The sequence below is a fragment of the Hibiscus syriacus genome, unplaced genomic scaffold (genome assembly GCF_006381635.1).
Source record: "Hibiscus syriacus cultivar Baekdansim isolate YM2019G1 unplaced genomic scaffold, ASM638163v2 tig00110607_pilon, whole genome shotgun sequence".
In the NCBI taxonomy this organism is placed as follows: domain Eukaryota; kingdom Viridiplantae; phylum Streptophyta; class Magnoliopsida; order Malvales; family Malvaceae; genus Hibiscus; species Hibiscus syriacus.
The window spans coordinates 1,143,049-1,162,093 of NW_024062799.1; the positions used below are offsets into that span (position 1 = coordinate 1,143,049).

General features: G+C 32.7%; 2 protein-coding genes across 2 annotated transcripts; one reads left to right on the forward strand and one right to left on the reverse strand.

Annotated features, from left to right (window-relative positions):
* The first annotated feature begins 796 nt into the window (after positions 1–796).
* On the forward strand, positions 797–1,600 carry LOC120135393 (short-chain dehydrogenase reductase 3b-like). The gene has a single exon (XM_039151660.1). The coding sequence runs from the start codon at positions 797–799 to the stop codon at positions 1,598–1,600; it is 804 nt and encodes a 267-aa protein (XP_039007591.1).
* A 2,313-nt stretch (positions 1,601–3,913) lies between these two features.
* LOC120135363 (ubiquitin-40S ribosomal protein S27a-like) lies at positions 3,914–7,538 on the reverse strand. Its single transcript, XM_039151643.1, has 2 exons — positions 7,527–7,538; positions 3,914–4,606 (listed from the first exon to the last, which is right to left on the reverse strand). The coding sequence occupies exon 2, from the start codon at positions 4,603–4,605 to the stop codon at positions 4,135–4,137; it is 471 nt and encodes a 156-aa protein (XP_039007574.1). The 5' UTR covers position 4,606; positions 7,527–7,538; the 3' UTR covers positions 3,914–4,134.
* Between the last annotated feature and the right edge of the window lie 11,507 nt (positions 7,539–19,045).

Here is a 19,045-nt window from a genome sequence, read left to right on the forward strand (position 1 = left end):
ATCATCAAGACGTAACATTTCTTCTCTTGAAGCCATTTCATTCAACAAAAAAGTTTTTACTCTCAATAGAATGTTTGATTTTAAGTGAAAAATAAATCCAACTCAAACCTCTATTTATACTACTCTATTAAACAACTATAAACGACTAGTTTTTTCAAATTGAAAATAGTCGTTAGAACTCGTCACACCGGCGTGACGAGTTCCATTGAATTTTAAAAAAAATTAACCGTTGGCCAACGGTAGAAAATTTCAAATTTTTACCATTGAAACTCGTCACACCGGCGTGACGAGTCTCGTTGCCATTAAAATAATATATATATATATATATATCAATCTTTTTTTAAATTAAAAAATATTTTTTAATAGAGACTCGTCATGCGGGAAAAATTATTAAATATATTTGGCTTGTGAGACTCACATCCCAAGGTTCATTTAAAAATAATTTCTCGCGGAATTCGTTAGGCGACGTGACGATTTCCAGCTACACTTTAATTTTTACCGTAGATCCGAAAATAAAGTTGGAGTTGGCATGTTGGGCTAAATAATCAGCCCGATACCAATATTTGTCTAATTCTTCCGACAACTAACGTAAAATTTGCCTAAATAGAACCAATTACACTAAGCATTGAGCTTTGCCACGGGTAAACACTACTATAAATAGGAAAGATCTCAAGGTCAAAACAACAGCAGATCCCAGGGAATTGCTAAGAAACTTTCCCAAATGTCTAACGCAAGGTAAGTTTAATTGTTTATGTTTGCTTATATCTCTGTTAGATCTGCCACTGCTGATAATGGTATGATACTTTTTAGGCTGGAAGGTAAGGTAGCTCTTATCAGCGGTGCAGCCAGCGGGATCGGTGAGGAGACGGCGAGGTTATTTGTGCAACATGGAGCATTCGTTGTTATTGCCGATGTGCAGGATGATCTCGGGAACCAAGTCGCTGAATCGATAGTCCCCGACAAGGTTAGTTACCGGCATTGTGATGTACGAGACGAGAATCAGGTTGAGGAAGCAGTGAGTTTCACAGTGGAGAAATATGGGAAGCTGGATATCTTGTTCAGCAACGCTGGTATCCTAGGCCCGTTAACCGGGATCTTAGAACTCGACATCGACGCCTTCGACAACATCATGGCCACGAATGTTCGAGGCATGGCGGCCATGATCAAGCACGCCGCTCGAGCCATGGTGGCTAAAAAAACTCGCGGATCCATCATATGCACGTCAAGTGTAGCGTCTTGTTTAGGAGGGACAGGTCCCCATGGTTATACCGCATCGAAGCATGCTATCGTGGGGCTCGTTCGAGGAGCGTGTAGCGAGCTCGGGGATCATGGAATCCGAGTCAACTGCGTTTCTCCGTACGGAGTGGGCACGCCTCTGGCTTGTAAAGCATTCAATTGGGAACCAAGTGAAGTGGAGGCCAGTAGTTATTCCGCGGCCAACTTGAAAGGCATAGTGTTGAAGGCTAGGCATATTGCAGAGACCGTGCTGTTTCTTGCTTCTGATGAATCCGCTTATATCAGCGGGCAGAACTTGGCGGTTGATGGAGGTTTCACGGTGGTTAAGCACGTTGTCTCATCACTTGCGAATAAATGGCTGTAAGTAGAAGCCACTATTTTATACTATAAATTGGTAATTTAAGCGAAAAGTTTCTTTGAGTCGCGAGTCAAACCTTGTTACCAGCACATGGCATGTGCGATTTCCTTATAATCTGCGATGTTACTTTCTCTCTTTTTTTGGGTTTTTATACACAACAGATCCATCAAGTCTTGTCTGCCATTATCTCCACGGCTCCTTACTGAGACTAGAATCCCGAAAGGACAAAAAACGATTAATCAATATTAAAATTAAAAATGAGATAAATTATATTAATGGTTAGCTTTTATAGGATGTTTTTATTATGTTAAAATGAATTGCAGTTTCTTTTTAAATAGTTTGATGGTCACCAATTAGATTTTGTTCTTTGATTTGAATATGACCTCATATTCTCTCTTTTCATTTGGTTGAGAAATGTTTGGAGTGTCATGTATAGTTGTTCAAACGGTTAATTTAATTCGGTCGGATCGAATTGAATTACTATTAATTGAATTAATAAAAAAATTTTATTTTTTATAATTAGATTAATATAAATATAATATATGCATATTTTTTATTTCAATTAAAATTTAATTATATATTGATAATTTAATGAGTGTAATGTGATTAAAAAATAATTAGGTATTAATTCTTGAGTTTGAGCTTAAAATATATATTTAATGTATATAATATTTAAGGTTTTCAATTAATTCGGTTATTTAATCGATTTCGAATTGAATTAATCGTTAACCAAATATTAAAAAAATATTAACCATTTCCCATCAAACTAAGTAGGTGACCGATCAAATTAATAAAATTAATTTAATTCAATCAATTAATTCGATTAAAACTAAATACTAAAAACTCCTAGGGTGCGTTTGGTTCACGGAATGTAAGATTACCAGTGGGAATAAAAGATTACCAGGGAATAGGATTACTGGAAATGTTGTATTTTGTGTTTGGTTGGTTTAACAGGAATGTAAGATTACTGTGTTTGGTTAAAGGAATAAAAGATTATTGGAATGTATATTTGACCAAATTGTCCTTATTATATATTTGTATAATATTACAAGTTGTAAAATATTTATATTTTTTCAAAAAATTAAATTCATAATTTATATAATTTTTTACAAAATTAAAAATAAAAAAAAGGTTTAATGAAAGGGTAAAATTTTATTTTAACACCCGAACTTCATAAAAATTTTAATTATAGACTTTTTTTTGTAAATCTAAAATAATTTAAGGATAAATTTGTAATTTAACCTTCGTAGAATTTTTATTATTCAATGACAGAATAATGATATTTTGAAAAAAAAATAAAAATTTAAGGGCATTTTAGTCCAAAACGCCGGTAATGTTACAATACCTAAGGGAAGGGAGGTAATGACATTCCCGGTAATATACCCCAAAAAATCCACTATTGATAATAAAACATTACCGGGAATGACATTACCGGCCAAACCAAACGAGGGAATGTGGATTCCATTCCCGGGGGAATCCCACATTCCCCCATCCAAACGCCCCCCTAGAGTCATCCGTTGGATAAAAAGATAAGCTAGAGGGAAAGACCTTCCTCTATTCAAGTCTCAAAACACTATAGAATCAAGATATTCAAAAATAAAAGTCTAAACTTTTAATATTTTTAAAAAGCATATAAATATCTTTATTTTTTTCCTCTTAACATATTAAATTAAATTTAACATTTTTCTAAAATAATAAATATAAAATCTATTTTCTCTTTCCCTTTAAGACATCCAACCTAAAATCTTAACTTTTAATAATAACTTCATTTTCAATCGATTTTCTAAAATAATAAATATAAAATCTATTTTCTCTTTCCTTTAAGATATCCAACCTAAAATCTTAAACTTTTAATAATAACTTCATTTTCAATCGATTTCTATCGTTTTTAACCTTATATTAATAAGTTGTAATTTAGAATTTCCGCAAAACGAAAACATACATGGATCAAAGAAAGCAATCAATTTCAGTTTCATATTCCAAGACAATGAAGTATACCTTATAACAAGTACCATTATATGGAACTTATACCACAACCTCCAGCAAAGCAATTAACATTCAACAACAACAAGCTTTACATTGCATTTGCCAATTTAATATACAATGGCATGGATCACAGTTAAAAGAGCATTAATAACCCAATACAGACAGTAGCAGAGACTAAAGTCTAATGCAAAGCAGAGTTTCCAAACGGGTGATTTTAGATTCGATAAAATGAAATCAACAGAACAATAACCCCAAAAAAGTGTGTGCATACAAAAGGGATATTCACTAATTTAGAGTGAGCATTCGATCAAATGAAGTCAAAAAATTTCGAGATATTCAAGTTAACAAGTCTTATTTTATTACTCAAAGTTAATTTGATAATTTTTTGAGTCAGTTGAATCACTGATAACCATTCAAAACCAAATCCAAAATATTATAACATGATAAAACATAAAAAAATGTAAAAAGTTCAGCAATTACTGAAATATAAAACGCTAATGTCCATACTGTAAAAACGGCTATAGATTCAAATTTTTGCAGGACCCATTCCCTATTCAGTCCACACCAGCCTTCTGGTAAACGTAAGTTAGTCCACACTTACCACAATAGTGCCTATCAAAATGGTTAGCCATGAAAGTCCCGGCTCCACATTCGGCACTAGGACACTCTTTCCTCAGCCTCTGAACCTTCCCGGACTCATCCACCTTGTAAAACTGGAGCACGACGAGCTTGACCTTCTTCTTCTTGTGCTTGATCTTCTTGGGCTTGGTGTACGTCTTCTTCTTCCTCTTCTTTGCGCCACCCCTGAGACGGAGGACGAGGTGGAGAGTGGATTCCTTCTGGATGTTGTAGTCGGCTAAGGTGCGGCCATCCTCGAGCTGCTTCCCGGCGAAGATGAGACGTTGTTGGTCAGGCGGAATGCCTTCCTTGTCCTGAATCTTGGATTTCACATTGTCAATGGTGTCAGAAGATTCGACCTCTAGGGTTATGGTCTTCCCCGTTAGGGTTTTGACGAAAATCTGCATCCTTGGTGGCGGGTAAAAGATGCAAAGAGGAAAATGAAGGTAGAAGGAAGCGGCTAGGTTCCTGATATAAGAGAATAGAATAGGGTATTTTGAGGGAGTTGAACGTACGTAATTACCCATTCTCCTTGTTGCTTTTGGGCTTTGGTGATGATTACTTATTAGATCATTGATCATGCAGTGCGGCCCAATAAAACAGCTCAATTAAGGCAATTCAAATTCGACTGTTAATGAGGATGCCTTACTCCTATTGTATGATATTAAAACTGCCGGGACTGGTGGGGTTCCAAGTAGAGAACCAAGCTGCTCCTCTTCGCTTATATTTATTTTAAATAATTTAAAATTTAGGATAAATTACACGTTTAGAGTTTAACTATCACTTTAGTTTTATATAATATTATTTAAATTAAATATATTATTTAAAAATAATATTATTTTAAATAAATAATTGATATTATTTAAAATAAATAGATAATATGATTTTAAAATTAAATTAAATTTTAAAATATTTCTATAATATTAAAAAAATATTTTTAAGAATGATTTAATATAAATTTTTAATAAAAAATAATATAAATTTTATAAAAATATATAAATAATTATTTTTATTCTGAAATAAAGTGAAAAATTGTTCTTTAATTTAATAATGATATAAGTAAGCATTAAGCTTAGTATGATAAAAATAGATTCACAATATAATTGATCGATTAAACTTTTTGTCACTAATTTAAAGTGTTCGATTCAATTTTTGTAATCATCGAAAAATATTAATTTCGTGATGCATATAAGTTAAATATAAAATACAATGAAACCAACACAAATGCCTAATTTAACTTGATGATTGAGTCTCTGCATCACAAGCAAGACACCTAAGTTCGATTCACATTAATAATATGTTTTAATATATCAAATTAATAGTGCGTTTTCGTATATTTTGATACGCGACATTTGTTGTGTACAACTCGAAAGTGCATGCTTGTCACACCTATAGATGCGGTCCATACTCTCCCAATTCGTGGAAGCCTATATTTTTGTGAATAAATGAGATACCACTCATTTAGCCATCCAACCTTTACCCACTTCACACAAGTTTCTAAACATTCTTATTTTCTTACAAAAAGGTCTAAAACCCTTACAAAATACCAATGTTTTTAAAACCGGATCGGACATTGAACCGGTGAAGATACTACTTCACTGGTTCAACCGGGTTCAACCGCGATTGAATCGGATTTTATATAAAATAATTTTTTTTAATTTTACATAATATTCAAAGCAATATTAATATATATGTAACACTTTTTTTAAGTTTACAATATTAAAAGGTATAAAAATATCACAAGTTATAACATATATAAATTAAAAACCATAAAATCAAGTTAAACAAAATGATTCAAATCAATTACAACATAACATTTAAGGTAAAACATATTAAATAATAAATATAATTATATAATTATAATCGAAAAATAAAATTGGGGCATAAAAAATCATAACAAATGATGTCATTTGGTTTAATTTTAAAAAAAACAATCCCACATGGCTAAGAAACATAGAAGAGCATCCCAAAAGTTTAAAGAGTAAAAATATAAGAACAAAACAATCCCACATGGCTAAGAAACATAGAAGAGCATCCCAACTTACTTCTATAAATAATAGAGGTAATTTGACTGTAATACTCTTAACCCGTATATATCTCAATATACTAGTCAAAGATGTCACATCAACTTGAAAACATTTACTGAACTAAAATTTCCGTAAAAAATTGTTTTTTTGAAAACACTCTTGTTCTAACTTTAAAAATATATTTTAAAGTATATTTCAACTTATAATTTATTTCTTTATTACATGAAAATAAATTCATTATTTATTCAATAATTTTACTAAACCATGTCTTTTCGTAAAATCTTTTAAAAACATAATAATGTAATAAATTCTTGTCATGCATAGATACTGATAAAACTAAACTAAGTAAAATAAATTAAATTATACATGCCACTATAAGTCAAAAGAAACATCATAGATGTCTTACTGATACTGATGATATGTATGTCTTTCCAGAAAGATGCTTCGATAGCTCCTTACTGATCGTACTTATCCTTATTAGAACCTACGCATGAAAATCATCACGCACTAAGTATAACTTAGTGAGGCAGTAATAATCTAGGGTGAGTAAAATCTGAAAATATCATAAACATAAATAAAATAATTCAACTTAAAACATTAAACTGGCAAACCAACTTATCCAACTTATCCAACTCGAATTTGACTTGGCTCGTTGAACAAACGACGTTGTTTGGTTTATTTTTTTAAAAAGGAAAAAAGTGAATCAATGGTTCAAACCGATTTTGTCCGTTTTCAGCCGATTCATCCCAGTTTTACCGGTTTTCAGCTGGTTCTACCGATTTTTAACCGATTCATTGTCAGACCGGTTTTGTGAGATAACCGAACCGGACAGGCCACCGGTTCACGGTTCAACCGGTTGAACCGGCCGATCCGGTCCGGTTTTGATAACCATGCAAAATACGTTCAACAAAACCCGAATCAAAAATAAATTATCCACCATAACTCAAGTCAAGGCTCAAACATTGAATAAAAAAAACAAATATAATGTATCATGCATTTATTAGAAATAAGAACGGAATGGAACCTTAATCAACCACTCTAAATAAAAATAATTTAAATATATAAATGGAAAAAATGTATAATTTAATTATTTATTTTTCTATTAGGCGTTAATTTATAAATATAACATTATTTTTATTTAAGAAATTATTATTCTTTTGCGGAAAATGAATTCTTGCAAAAACCGTGGTTCAGAGCTTTATAAAAGTTGTTTTGATAGGGTCTTACAAAAACCTAGTCCAGAGCTTGCAAAATCACCGGAAACTTGTCAATTACCAAGATGAAGAAGGCTTTAATGTTACTTCTTTCAAGCTTGAACCGCCAAAGGTTTAGGATATCTGCTCCTCTCCTCTCGAGAAATTATTCTCCATCGACATTGTCTTCTTCTTCACCGCTTCACTCAACGGGCACTCGCATGATTCCATCCCCTGCCAAAATCCATGCCTCAATCTTCCAACCCCACCGATTCTAAACAAACCCGCTTCGTAAACTCGGTACCCTTGCGGAAAACCCAATCCAATCGTCCTCGAAACCAAGGGAGAAATCTGATCTTGTGGAAGTTTTCGAATCTGCTAAAACCACTGAAGAGATGATCAGAGTTTTCACATATATGGAAGCCATGGAAGGCTGTTTTGATAAGAGAGAGCTGGCGATAGCTTCGTTGAAAATAGGACGCAAACTCGAACGAGAAGGTGAAGACCCGGAAACGATTTGCCCTTTTGCGGAAAAAGCAATCGACTTATTGCGTGAACATGGAGAACTTTTACCCACTTCACACAAGTTTCTAAACATTCTTATTTTCTTACAAAAAGGTCTAAAACCCTTACAAAATACCAATGTTTTTAAAACCAGACCGGACATTGAACCGGTGAAGGTACTGGTTCACTGGTTCAACCGGGTTCAACCGCGGTTGAACCGGATTTTATATAAAATAATTTTTTTAAAATTTTACATAATATTCAAAGCAATATTAATATATATGTAACACTTTTTTTAAGTTTACAATTAAAATAAAAAATCACAAGTTATAAACATATAAATTAAAAACCATAAAATCAAGTGAAACAAAATGATTCAACTCAACTACAACATAATATTTAAGGTAAAACATATTAAATAATAAATAGAATTATATAACTATAATCGAAAAATAAAATTGGGGCATAAAAAATTATAACAAATGATGTCATTTGGTTTAATTTAAAAAAAAACAATCACACATGGCTAAGAAACATAGAAGAGCATCCCAAAAGTTTAAAGAGTAAAAATATGAGAACAAAACAATCCCACATGGCTAAGAAACATAGAAGAGCATCCCAACTTACTTCTATAAATAATAGAGGTAATTTGACTGTAACACCCTTAACTCGTATATGTCTCAATATACTAGTCAAAGATGTCACATCAACTTGAAAACATTTACTGAACTAAAATTTTCGTAAAAAATTGTTTCTTTTGAAAACACTCTTGTTCTAACTTTAAAAATATATTTTAAAGTATATTTCAACTTATAATTTATTTCTTTATTACATGAAAATAATTCATTATTTATTCAGTAATTTTACTAAACCATCTTTCGTAAAATCTTTTAAAAACATAATAATGTAATAAATTCTTGTCATGCATAGATACCGATAAAACTAAACTAAGTAAAATAAACTAAATAGTTCTAGTTTATTATTACAAATTATTTAAAATAACTACGATAATTAGAAACTACTGACATAATTATAAATGCCACTATAAGTCAAAAGAAACATCATAGATGTCTTACTGATAATGATGATATGTATGTCTTTCAAGAAAGATGCTTCTATAGCTCCTTACTGATCGTACTTATCCTTATTAGAACCTACCCATGAAAATCATCACACGCTAAGTATAACTTAGTGAGGCAGTAATAATCTAGGGTGAGTAAAATCTGAAAATATCATCAACATAAATAAAAAATTCAACTTAAACATTAAACTGGAAAACCAACTTATCCAAGTCGATTTCTTCACTGAGACCTGAAATTTCTTTTTAAATCATGAACTAATGAAAATTCTGATAAATCATATCTAATAAAATAAGCACATCATGCTTTCTGTTAACTGAAAATCATTCACAACTTGCATATTCATTTTCATAGCCCAATGCATATTTATAAGAATATAAGATACGTGAGTAAGGTGCGCACTATTCACAACACGGTGCAAATCGTAACTGATATTGAGATATGATGCACTTCAGTGCCATCATAACCTGAATAAGCACAAATGGTGCTGGACATTTATATACGAATGTACCAAAGCTGATAGGATAACATTGATACACGAATGTACCAAAGTTGATATGATAACATTGATACACGAATGTACCAAAGCTGATAATACTCAACTAATGGCATGCCAAGTGTACCAATAATTCGCATTATACATGCAATGAGCTCATATACCATAATTAAATCCATAATAAAAAATATCATGTTTGGGCAGTTCATACCCTAAATCATTCATAAACTGATATAGAATATTATAAAAATATTCTTTATAAACTTTATAAATCATATTGTAAATTGAATGAGGTTGACTCATCGCAAGTCGTCCTCGATCAAAAATAAATAAATAAATAAATTGCACTCACCTTTGCCTCACTACAGAACTTGTATATAATAATCCTAGTCACGAGCTTTGTCCTTTCCTTTTGAATCGTTCGGATTGCTAGATTTAACGTAGTCTGACAATACCAAATTATAAAACAAAAATTGTTCGAACTACATATTAGTATCGTACTAATATAAGCTCGTTTTAACATTTGAAAATCTATATAGTAAAATCGATAACTAAATCGATAACAACCAAACTCATAACTCCATTATAACTTCAAACTTATCGAAACACTTATTCAATCCCATAAATAATTTTTTTCAGCATGATTCTTCAACTTTTACGAATTATAAAATCTAATCACATATTTTAAATTCTTTCTAGAATTCAACTCAACTTTTCCTTTAATTTCATAATAGCTCTTCACTATTATGATTATTTCCCATCAAATATATAAAATTTCCAGCAACTAAAATAAAAGTTTAAATCAATAATTCAACACTCAAAAGCTTACAATTTCATTCTAAACTTTCTTAGGCTTTTAAATTTCAACCTTACAACTTGATAAACTTGAAATTCAATCCCAACTTAATACTTAAACTCCAAAATCAGCACATTTTTCCAAAATTTTAGAATTATTCTACCTCACCCGAATGGTACTTTTACCTTTAAAAATTAACACCCAAGTCCCACCATTATCAAGGCTTTCCGAATTCCAACCTAAAAATTCCAAAATTTTGCAATTTAACTCAAATCAACTTTCTAAATTAAATTTCAGCATCTCAAGTACAAAAATCAGTATTAATTTTTCAAAAATTACATTCTTGCAATAAAGTCTCAAAATTCTCAAAACTTGGAAACTAGCTCTTTTTCTTATCTATGCTTCCAAATTGATCCAAATGAACTCCCAAATCACATAGAATACTTCTAATATCATTTCTAGACCATATGAAATTTTTAAATATTTTTTTAATTTTCCTTATTTGGCCGAATCAAGAATTTTTTATTCATGTAAGAACCATATTTCATGGTAAAACCACTATATCACATTTACGCACATATCAAAACAAATGAAATGGCGCTCATGTTAAACTGCAAGCCACTAAAGCAAAACTTAAAATTCCAACTTCACCATTTCCTTCATGTAATTCCTTGGCCGAATTACTAACCAATCCTTCCAATAATAATTTTTTTTATTCCACCTTCTTGCTTAATTATAACTCCACAACACCCCTAACATCTTAATTCAACTTATTCATTTAATTCTAATTTCCCTTCATCCACCATAATCACCACTTTATAATTTAAGCCATGAAACAATGAAATAATTATACCAACTTGTAGAATTTAATGGGATTATTTTCTTATTTCACCCTTTAGTCCAAAAACTCACTAAATTTGATCAAAAATAGAAGAAAACAAATTGGCTCACCTTGGCTATGGTTTCGGCAGCTTGCTGGAGGAGATAAAGAGGAGTTTCACGAAAATTCTCACAAAATATCTCCTACTTGGGCCTTTAAAAACAATTTAAACTAAGTTTTTATTCATTTGGGGTCAAAAGACTAAATTGCCATTAATGACTTCCAAAAATTACACACATGTCACTCTATTATCTCTACTTTAATATTATCAAATAGCCATCAAATATCATCTCTAAATTTTCACTTTTGACCCTCAAATTTTCCAAAATTTCATTTTAACCACAAATTACACTATCACTTTTTGTGCAATTCTCACCAAATTCCACAAATCCAAATTAATTCTCACTATTTAAAAAATATCCTTATAATTTTTCCAACCCCATATACCTCCCTTGAGATTTTTATAAACTTATGATTCGATCCGGATATTGTATTTCAATACCAAACTTTACTGCTTTATAAAATTCCACTAAAATATAGTTTTAATCCAAACTTTTTACAGGCTAAACTATATAACTTTTAAATTACAACTTCAAACTTTTTCTTCTGTCTTCTTCTCATTCCCAAGTTGCTTCCTCAACTTTATGGTTCCGCCAAAGAACTTTTACAAATGGAATCGTTTTATTTCTTAGTTCTTTGACTTCATGCGCTAAAATCTTTATTGGCTCCTCTTCGTATGATAAATTTGGCTGAATCTCAATTTCCTCTCATATAACTACATGTGAAGGATCTGATCGATATCTTCGAAGCATCGATACATGAAATACATTATGAATCTTGTCCATCTCTGGAGGTAACGCCAACTGATAAGCTACTGGTCCAACTCTCTTTACAATCCCGTATGGCCCGATAAATCTTGGACTCAATTTCCCTTTTCGTCCAAATCTTAAAATCTTTTTCCAAGGTGACACCTTAAGAAATACCTTATCATCTACTTGATATTCAATCTCTTTTCTTTTTAAATCAACATAAGATTTCTGTCTATCTGCTGTTATTTTGAGATTATCTTGGATTACTTTCACTTTGTCTTCTATCTCCTTAATTAGATCTGGACCAATTACATCTCGATCCTTTAATTCGTACTAATTCAGTGGCGTTCGACATTTTCTTCCATACAATGCTTCAAAAGGAGCCATTTTGATACTTGATTGATAACTGTTATTATAAGCAAACTCTGCTAAAGGCAAATACTTTTCCCATGATCCTTTGAAATCAATAACACACTCCCTTAACATGTCTTCAAGTATCTGAATAGTTCTTTCAGATTGACCATCTGTCTGAGGATGATAAGATGTGCTGAAATTTAGTCTGGTTCCCAATGCCTCATGCAAAGACTTCCGAAATCTCGAAGTGAATCTCGGATCTCTATCGGAAACTATCCAAATGGGTACTCCATGAAGTCGTACTATTTCTCTAATATATAACTCAGCATACTTGTTCATAGAATAATCTTCTCGAACTGGGATAAAGTGTGATGTCTTTGTCAATCTATCCACTATCACCCAGATTGAATCTTTCTTACTGGGTGTCAAAGGTAAACCTATCACAAAATCCATGGTAACTCGTTCCCATTTCCATCGAGGAATTGAGATAGGTTGTAACAACCCCGAATGTACTTGGTGTTCTGCTTTTACCTGCTGACAGGTTAGACATTTAGAAACAAACTCAGTGATAGCTCTTTTCATACCTGTCCACCAATACCGACTCTTTAAATCTTGATACATTTTGTTTCCTCTTGGATGCATAGTCAAAGGACTACAATGAGCTTCAGAAAGAAGATCTTTCTTCAGTTCGTCGTCATCAGGTATGCAAATTCGATTCCGATAATACAAACATCCATCAGGCTTAATTTCAAAATCTGTCATTTCTCATTTCTTTGCTTGCTCCATTCTATCTAAACACTTCTTATCTTTATTCTGAAGATCCTTGATATGATCCAATAGGGCAGGTCTCAATCTCAATTCTGCAATTAATGCACCATCATCTTCCATTGATAGTTGTGCATCTAACGCTCTCATAGCAGCAAAGGTTTTTCAGCTAAGTGCGTCAGCTACCAATTAGCCTTCCCAGGATGATAATCAATAATCACATCATAGTCTTTGAGAAGCTCAACACATCTCCTTTATCTTAGATTTAACTCTTTCTGAGTGAGTAAATATTTTAAACTCTTATAATCTGTATAAATATAGCATCGCTCACCATATAAATAGTGGCGCCATATCTTCAGAGCAAACACTACAGTTTCTAGCTCCAAATCATGTGTCGAATAATTTCGTTCGAACGTCTTTAACTGCCTTGAAGCATAGGCTACCACTTTATCTTCTTGCATTAAAACACATCCCAAACTATTATGGGACACATCACTGTATATTACATAATCTTTTCCTGACTCTGGTTGTACTAATACCGGTGCCTTAGTCAGAATCTCTTTAAGCTTCTTAAAACTTTCTTGACACTTTTCATTCCAAACGAATGGTACATCCTTTCGAAGTAGTTTGGTAAGTGGAGATGCAATTATTGAAAAATTCTTCACAAATCTCCGATAATATCCAGCTAACCCCAAGAAACTTCGGACTTCCGAAACATTTTGTGGAGGTTTCCACTCCATTATAGCTTGCACCTTCTTGGGATCTACTCTGATTCATTCTGCTGAAATCATGTGACCCAGAAAGGCAACCTCTGACAGCCAAAATTCACATTTTGACAATTTAGCATATAACTTTTTATCTCGCAACGTCTGTAGTACGATACGGAGATGTGTGTCGTGCTCTTCCATAGTCTTAGAATACACCAAAATATCATCAATGAACACAACCACAAATTAATCCAAATACGACTGAAAGACTCGATTCATCAAATCCATAAATGCTGCTGGAGCATTGGTTAGTCCAAACGGCATCACAACAAACTCATAATGACCATATCGAGTTCTGAAAGCCGTCTTTGGAAAATCTTCCTCTTTTATCTTTAGCTGATGATACCATGATCGAAGATCAATTTTCGAAAATAATGAAGCACCCTTGAGCTGATCAAACAGATCATCGATCCACGGAAGAGGGTATTTATTCTTCACCGTCACCTTATTCAGTTTATAATAATCTATACATAATCGCATCGAGCCATCTTTCTTTTTAACAAAAAGTACTGGTGCACCCCAAGGAGATACACTCGGTCTAATAAAACCTCGATCTAATAGCTCTTGTAATTGTGCCTTTAATTCTCTGAGTTACGTTGGAGCCATCCTGTATGGAGCCATTGAAATAGGTGCAGTGCCCGGAAAAATATCAATTTTAAACTCCACTTCTCGATCAGGAGGTAATCCAGGTAATTCATCAAGAAATACATCTGGAAATACTCGTATCGTTGGAATATCCTCCAATCGAATTTTAGATGTTCGGGTATCAATCACATTTGCTAAGAAAGTTGTACAACCTTTTTCCATCATTTTCGTTGTCGTCACTGCTGATATTACATTAGGCAAAGATCTCGCTTTTTCTCCAATTACTATTATCTCGTTACCCTCTACATCCTTTATAAAATAATCGCTTCATGCGATAATCTACCCAACCATAATGCCTAGATAACCAATCCATGCCCAATATAATTTCAAACTCATCAAACGGTAACTCCAAAAAGATTCGCCGGGAATATAACCCCTTAAATCTTTATCGGACAATTTCTACTAATCCGTGTGACTCTAGCACTATGACCCAATGGCTTTATAGCTATCATATCACTATTGATGGGTTCTAACGGAATATTCTTATTTTTAACTAATTCCGAACTAACATAGGAATGCGTAGAACTCGGATCAATCAAAACAAATGCAGGCTCATCATAAAGATAGAAAGTACCTGCTATGATCTCTGGATCGTCACGATCCTCATTAGTCTTGATGTTGTAAATTCTCGCTGGAGCACGAACATCAGACTGAGAGGTTGTCTCTGAATATCCCCTCCCTCTACCTCTGCCTCGACCACCTCTCTGAGGCATTGCCACTGATCGCTCTGTTTGAACAGATCTCTCTCCTGCCATTGGACAGTCTCTGATATAATGACCTGGGTCTCCACAACGAAAACAAACTCATGATCCCGCTCTACATTCATCATAATGATACTTTCCACACTGTGGACATAATGGGTGTTATCCCTGAGACTGAGCTGATCTACCAGCTCTTGTAGTCATTGTCTGTACCTGACGCCTATTTTCCTTAGCCTCGGATCCTCTGCGACTAGGTGCACCAACTTCGGATTTACTCTGGTGCTGATAACCTGAACCTCGACCTCTTTTAGATTGAGATGAGAATGATGCTCTAGATCTTTTAGATTGTCGTCTCTGCTATATCAGAAAATTCTCATTTTGCGCCATTTCCAAATCTTTTGCTTTGTTCACCACTTCCTGAAAAGTGGTTAAGTTCGCAGCCAACAAAAGTTCTATGAGTCTGGGACGGAGACCTTGAATAAATTTCTAACATATATCTCTCTAGGTGGGAACCATCTCTGAGGCATATCAAGCAAGTTTATTAAACTCACATTCATACTCGTAAACAGATTTACCACCCTGGATCAGATTAAAGAAATCATGCTTCATCTGAGTAATAAATTGCTCTCCGATATATTTCTTCTGAAATGCTTCTAATAAAAACTGCCATGTGATCTGATCTGGAGGAACACGTGTCGTCACGTTCGTCCACCATATACGAGCCTGGCCTCATAACAATGAAACTACTCCCCCCAATCTCTCACCCTCCGAACAATGAAGATTGTCCAACATTATTTTTACATCATTCAGCTACATGTCTGCTACTACTGGGCCTTTATTTGCTTCACCTTTAAATTCTGCAGCTCCTAAACTTTTTAATTCTTTCAGAACCGATATTCTTGGAACTGGAGGAGAAGGTGGAGGCGGAGGAAGGGAAGGTGCTGTTGCCGGCTGATATCGAGCTAAGATAACCTTTAGAGCTTGTAAGAACGTTCCTTGATCTAGAGCGGGTACTTCCTGAGGTACATGTTCTCCCTAAACGTTGGGGTACGTGCTCTACCTCGTTACTACTCCCACTACCGGTTCTCTCAGGAACCTCTTGTTCGGTGGCCCGTCTTATGCCTTCCGAACCCGACATCTAAACAAAAGCACAATTTTACGTTAGTAAGGAGCAGCATCATAAATAAAATCATCAAACTATACCATATCAGTAATTTCGACATCCTAGTGGCATGTACATATTTCCGACATATTATAGGCTCGGTTTAGGCCGAGAATCGGCTAAATTTGTAGCTCTGATACCAATAAATGTAACACCCTTAACCCGTATATGTCTCAATATACTAGTCAAAGATGTCACATCAACTTAAAAACATTTACTGAACTAAAATTTCCGTAAAAAAATTGTTTATTTTGAAAACACTCTTGTTCTAACTTTAAAAATATATTTTAAAGTATATTTCAACTTATAATTCATTTCTTTATTACAGGAAAATAAATTCATTATTTATTCAGTAATTTTACTAAACCATGTATTTTCGTAAAATCTTTTAAAAACATAATAATGTAATAAATTCTTGTCATGCATATATACCGATAAAACTAAACTAAGTAAAATAAACTAAATAGTTCTAGTTTATTATTACAAACTATTTAAAATAACTACGATAATTAGAAACTACTGATATAATTATACATGCCACTATAAGTCAAAAGAAACATTATAGATGTCTTACTGATACTGATGATATGTATGTCTTTCCAGAAAGATGCTTCGATAGCTCCTTACTGATCGCACTTATCCTTATTAGAACCTACGCATGAAAATCATCACGTGCTAAGTATAACTTAGTGAGGCAGTAATAATCTAGAGTGAGTAAAATCTGAAAATATCATAAACATAAATAAAATAATTCAACTTAAAACATTAAACTAGCAAACCAACTTATCCAAGTCGATTTCTTCACTGAGACCTGAAATTTCTTTTTAAATCATGAACTCATGAAAATTCTGATAAATCATATCTAATAAAATAAGCACATCATGTTTTTTGTTAACTGAAAATCATTCACAACTTGCATATTCATTTTCATAGCCCAATGCATATTTATAAGAATATAAGATACGTGAGTAAGGTGCGCACTATGCACAACACGGTGCAAATCGTAACTGATATTGAGATATGATGCACTTCAGTGCCATCATAACCTGAATAAGCACCAACGGTGCTGGACATTGATATACGAATGTACCAAAGCTGATAGGATAACATTGATACACGAATGTACCAAAGCTGATATGATAACATTGATACACGAATGTACCAAAGCTGATAATACTCAACTAATGGCATGCCAAGTGTACCAATAATTCTCATTATACATGCAATGGCTCATATACCATAATTAAATCCATAATAAAAAATATCATGTTTGGGCAGTTCATACCCTAAATCATTCATAAACTGATATAGAATATTATAAAAATATTCTTTATAAACTTTATAAATCATATTGTAAATTTGAATGAGGTTGACTCATCGCAAGTCGTCCTCGATAAAAAATAAATAAATAAATAAATTGCACTCACCTTTGCCTCACTACAGAACTTGTATATAATAATCCTAGTCACGAGCTTTGTCCTTTCCTTTTGAATCGTTCGGATTGCTAGATTTAACGTAGTCTGACAATACCAAATTATAAAACAAAAATTGTTCGAACTACATATTAGTATCGTACTAATATAAGCTCGTTTTAACATTTGAAAATCTATATAGTAAAATCGATAACTAAATCGATAACAACCAAACTCATAACTCCATTATAACTTCAAACTTATCGAAACACTTATTCAATTCCATAAATAATTATTTTCAGCATTATTCTTCAACTTTTACGAATTATAAAATCTAACCACATATTTTAAATTCTTTCTAGAATTCAACTCAACTTTTCCTTTAATTTCATAATAGCTCTTCACTATTATGATTATTTCCCATCAAATATATAAAATTTCCAGCAGCTAAAATAAAAGTTTAAATCAATAATTCAACACTCAAAAGCTTACAATTTCATCCTAAACTTTCTTAGGCTTTTCAATTTCAACCTTACAACTTGATAAACTTGAAATTCAATCCCAACTTAATACTTAAACTCCAAAATCAGCATGATAAACTTGAAATTCAATCCCAACTTAATACTTAAACTCCAAAATCAGCACAGTTTTCCAAAATTTCCAGAATTATTCTAACTTGCCCAAATGGTACTTTTACCTTTAAAAATTAACACCCAAGTCCCACCATTATCAAGGCTTTCCGAATTCCAACCTAAAAATTCCAAAATTTTGCAATTTAACTCAAATCAACTTTCTAAATTAAATTTCAGCATCTCAAGTACCAAAAATCAGTATTAAATCTTTCAAAAATTACATTCTTGCAATAAAGTCTCAAAATTCTCAAAACTTGGAAACTAGCTCTTTTTCTTATCTATGCTTCCAAATTGATCCAAATGAACTCCCAAATCACATAGAATACTTCTAATATCATTTCTAGACCATATGAAATTTTTAAATTTTTTTTTTAATTTTCCTTGTTTGGCCGAATCAAGAATTTTTTATTCATGTAAGAACCATATTTCATGGTAAAACCACTATATCACATTTACGCACATACCAAAACAAATGAAATGTCGCTCATGTTAAACTGCAAGCCACTAAAGCAAAACTTAAAATTCCAACTTTACCATTTCCTTCATGTAATTCCTTGGCCGAATTACTAAACCAATCCTTCTAATAATAATTTTTTTTTATTCCACCTTCTTGCTTAATTATAAC

Excerpts from the sequence above, each read along its gene's own strand:
- LOC120135363 (XM_039151643.1), bottom strand. The coding sequence starts at position 4,605 with ATGCAGATTTTCGTCAAAACCCTAACGGGGAAGACCATAACCCTAGAG.
- LOC120135393 (XM_039151660.1), top strand. The coding sequence starts at position 797 with ATGATACTTTTTAGGCTGGAAGGTAAGGTAGCTCTTATCAGCGGTGCA.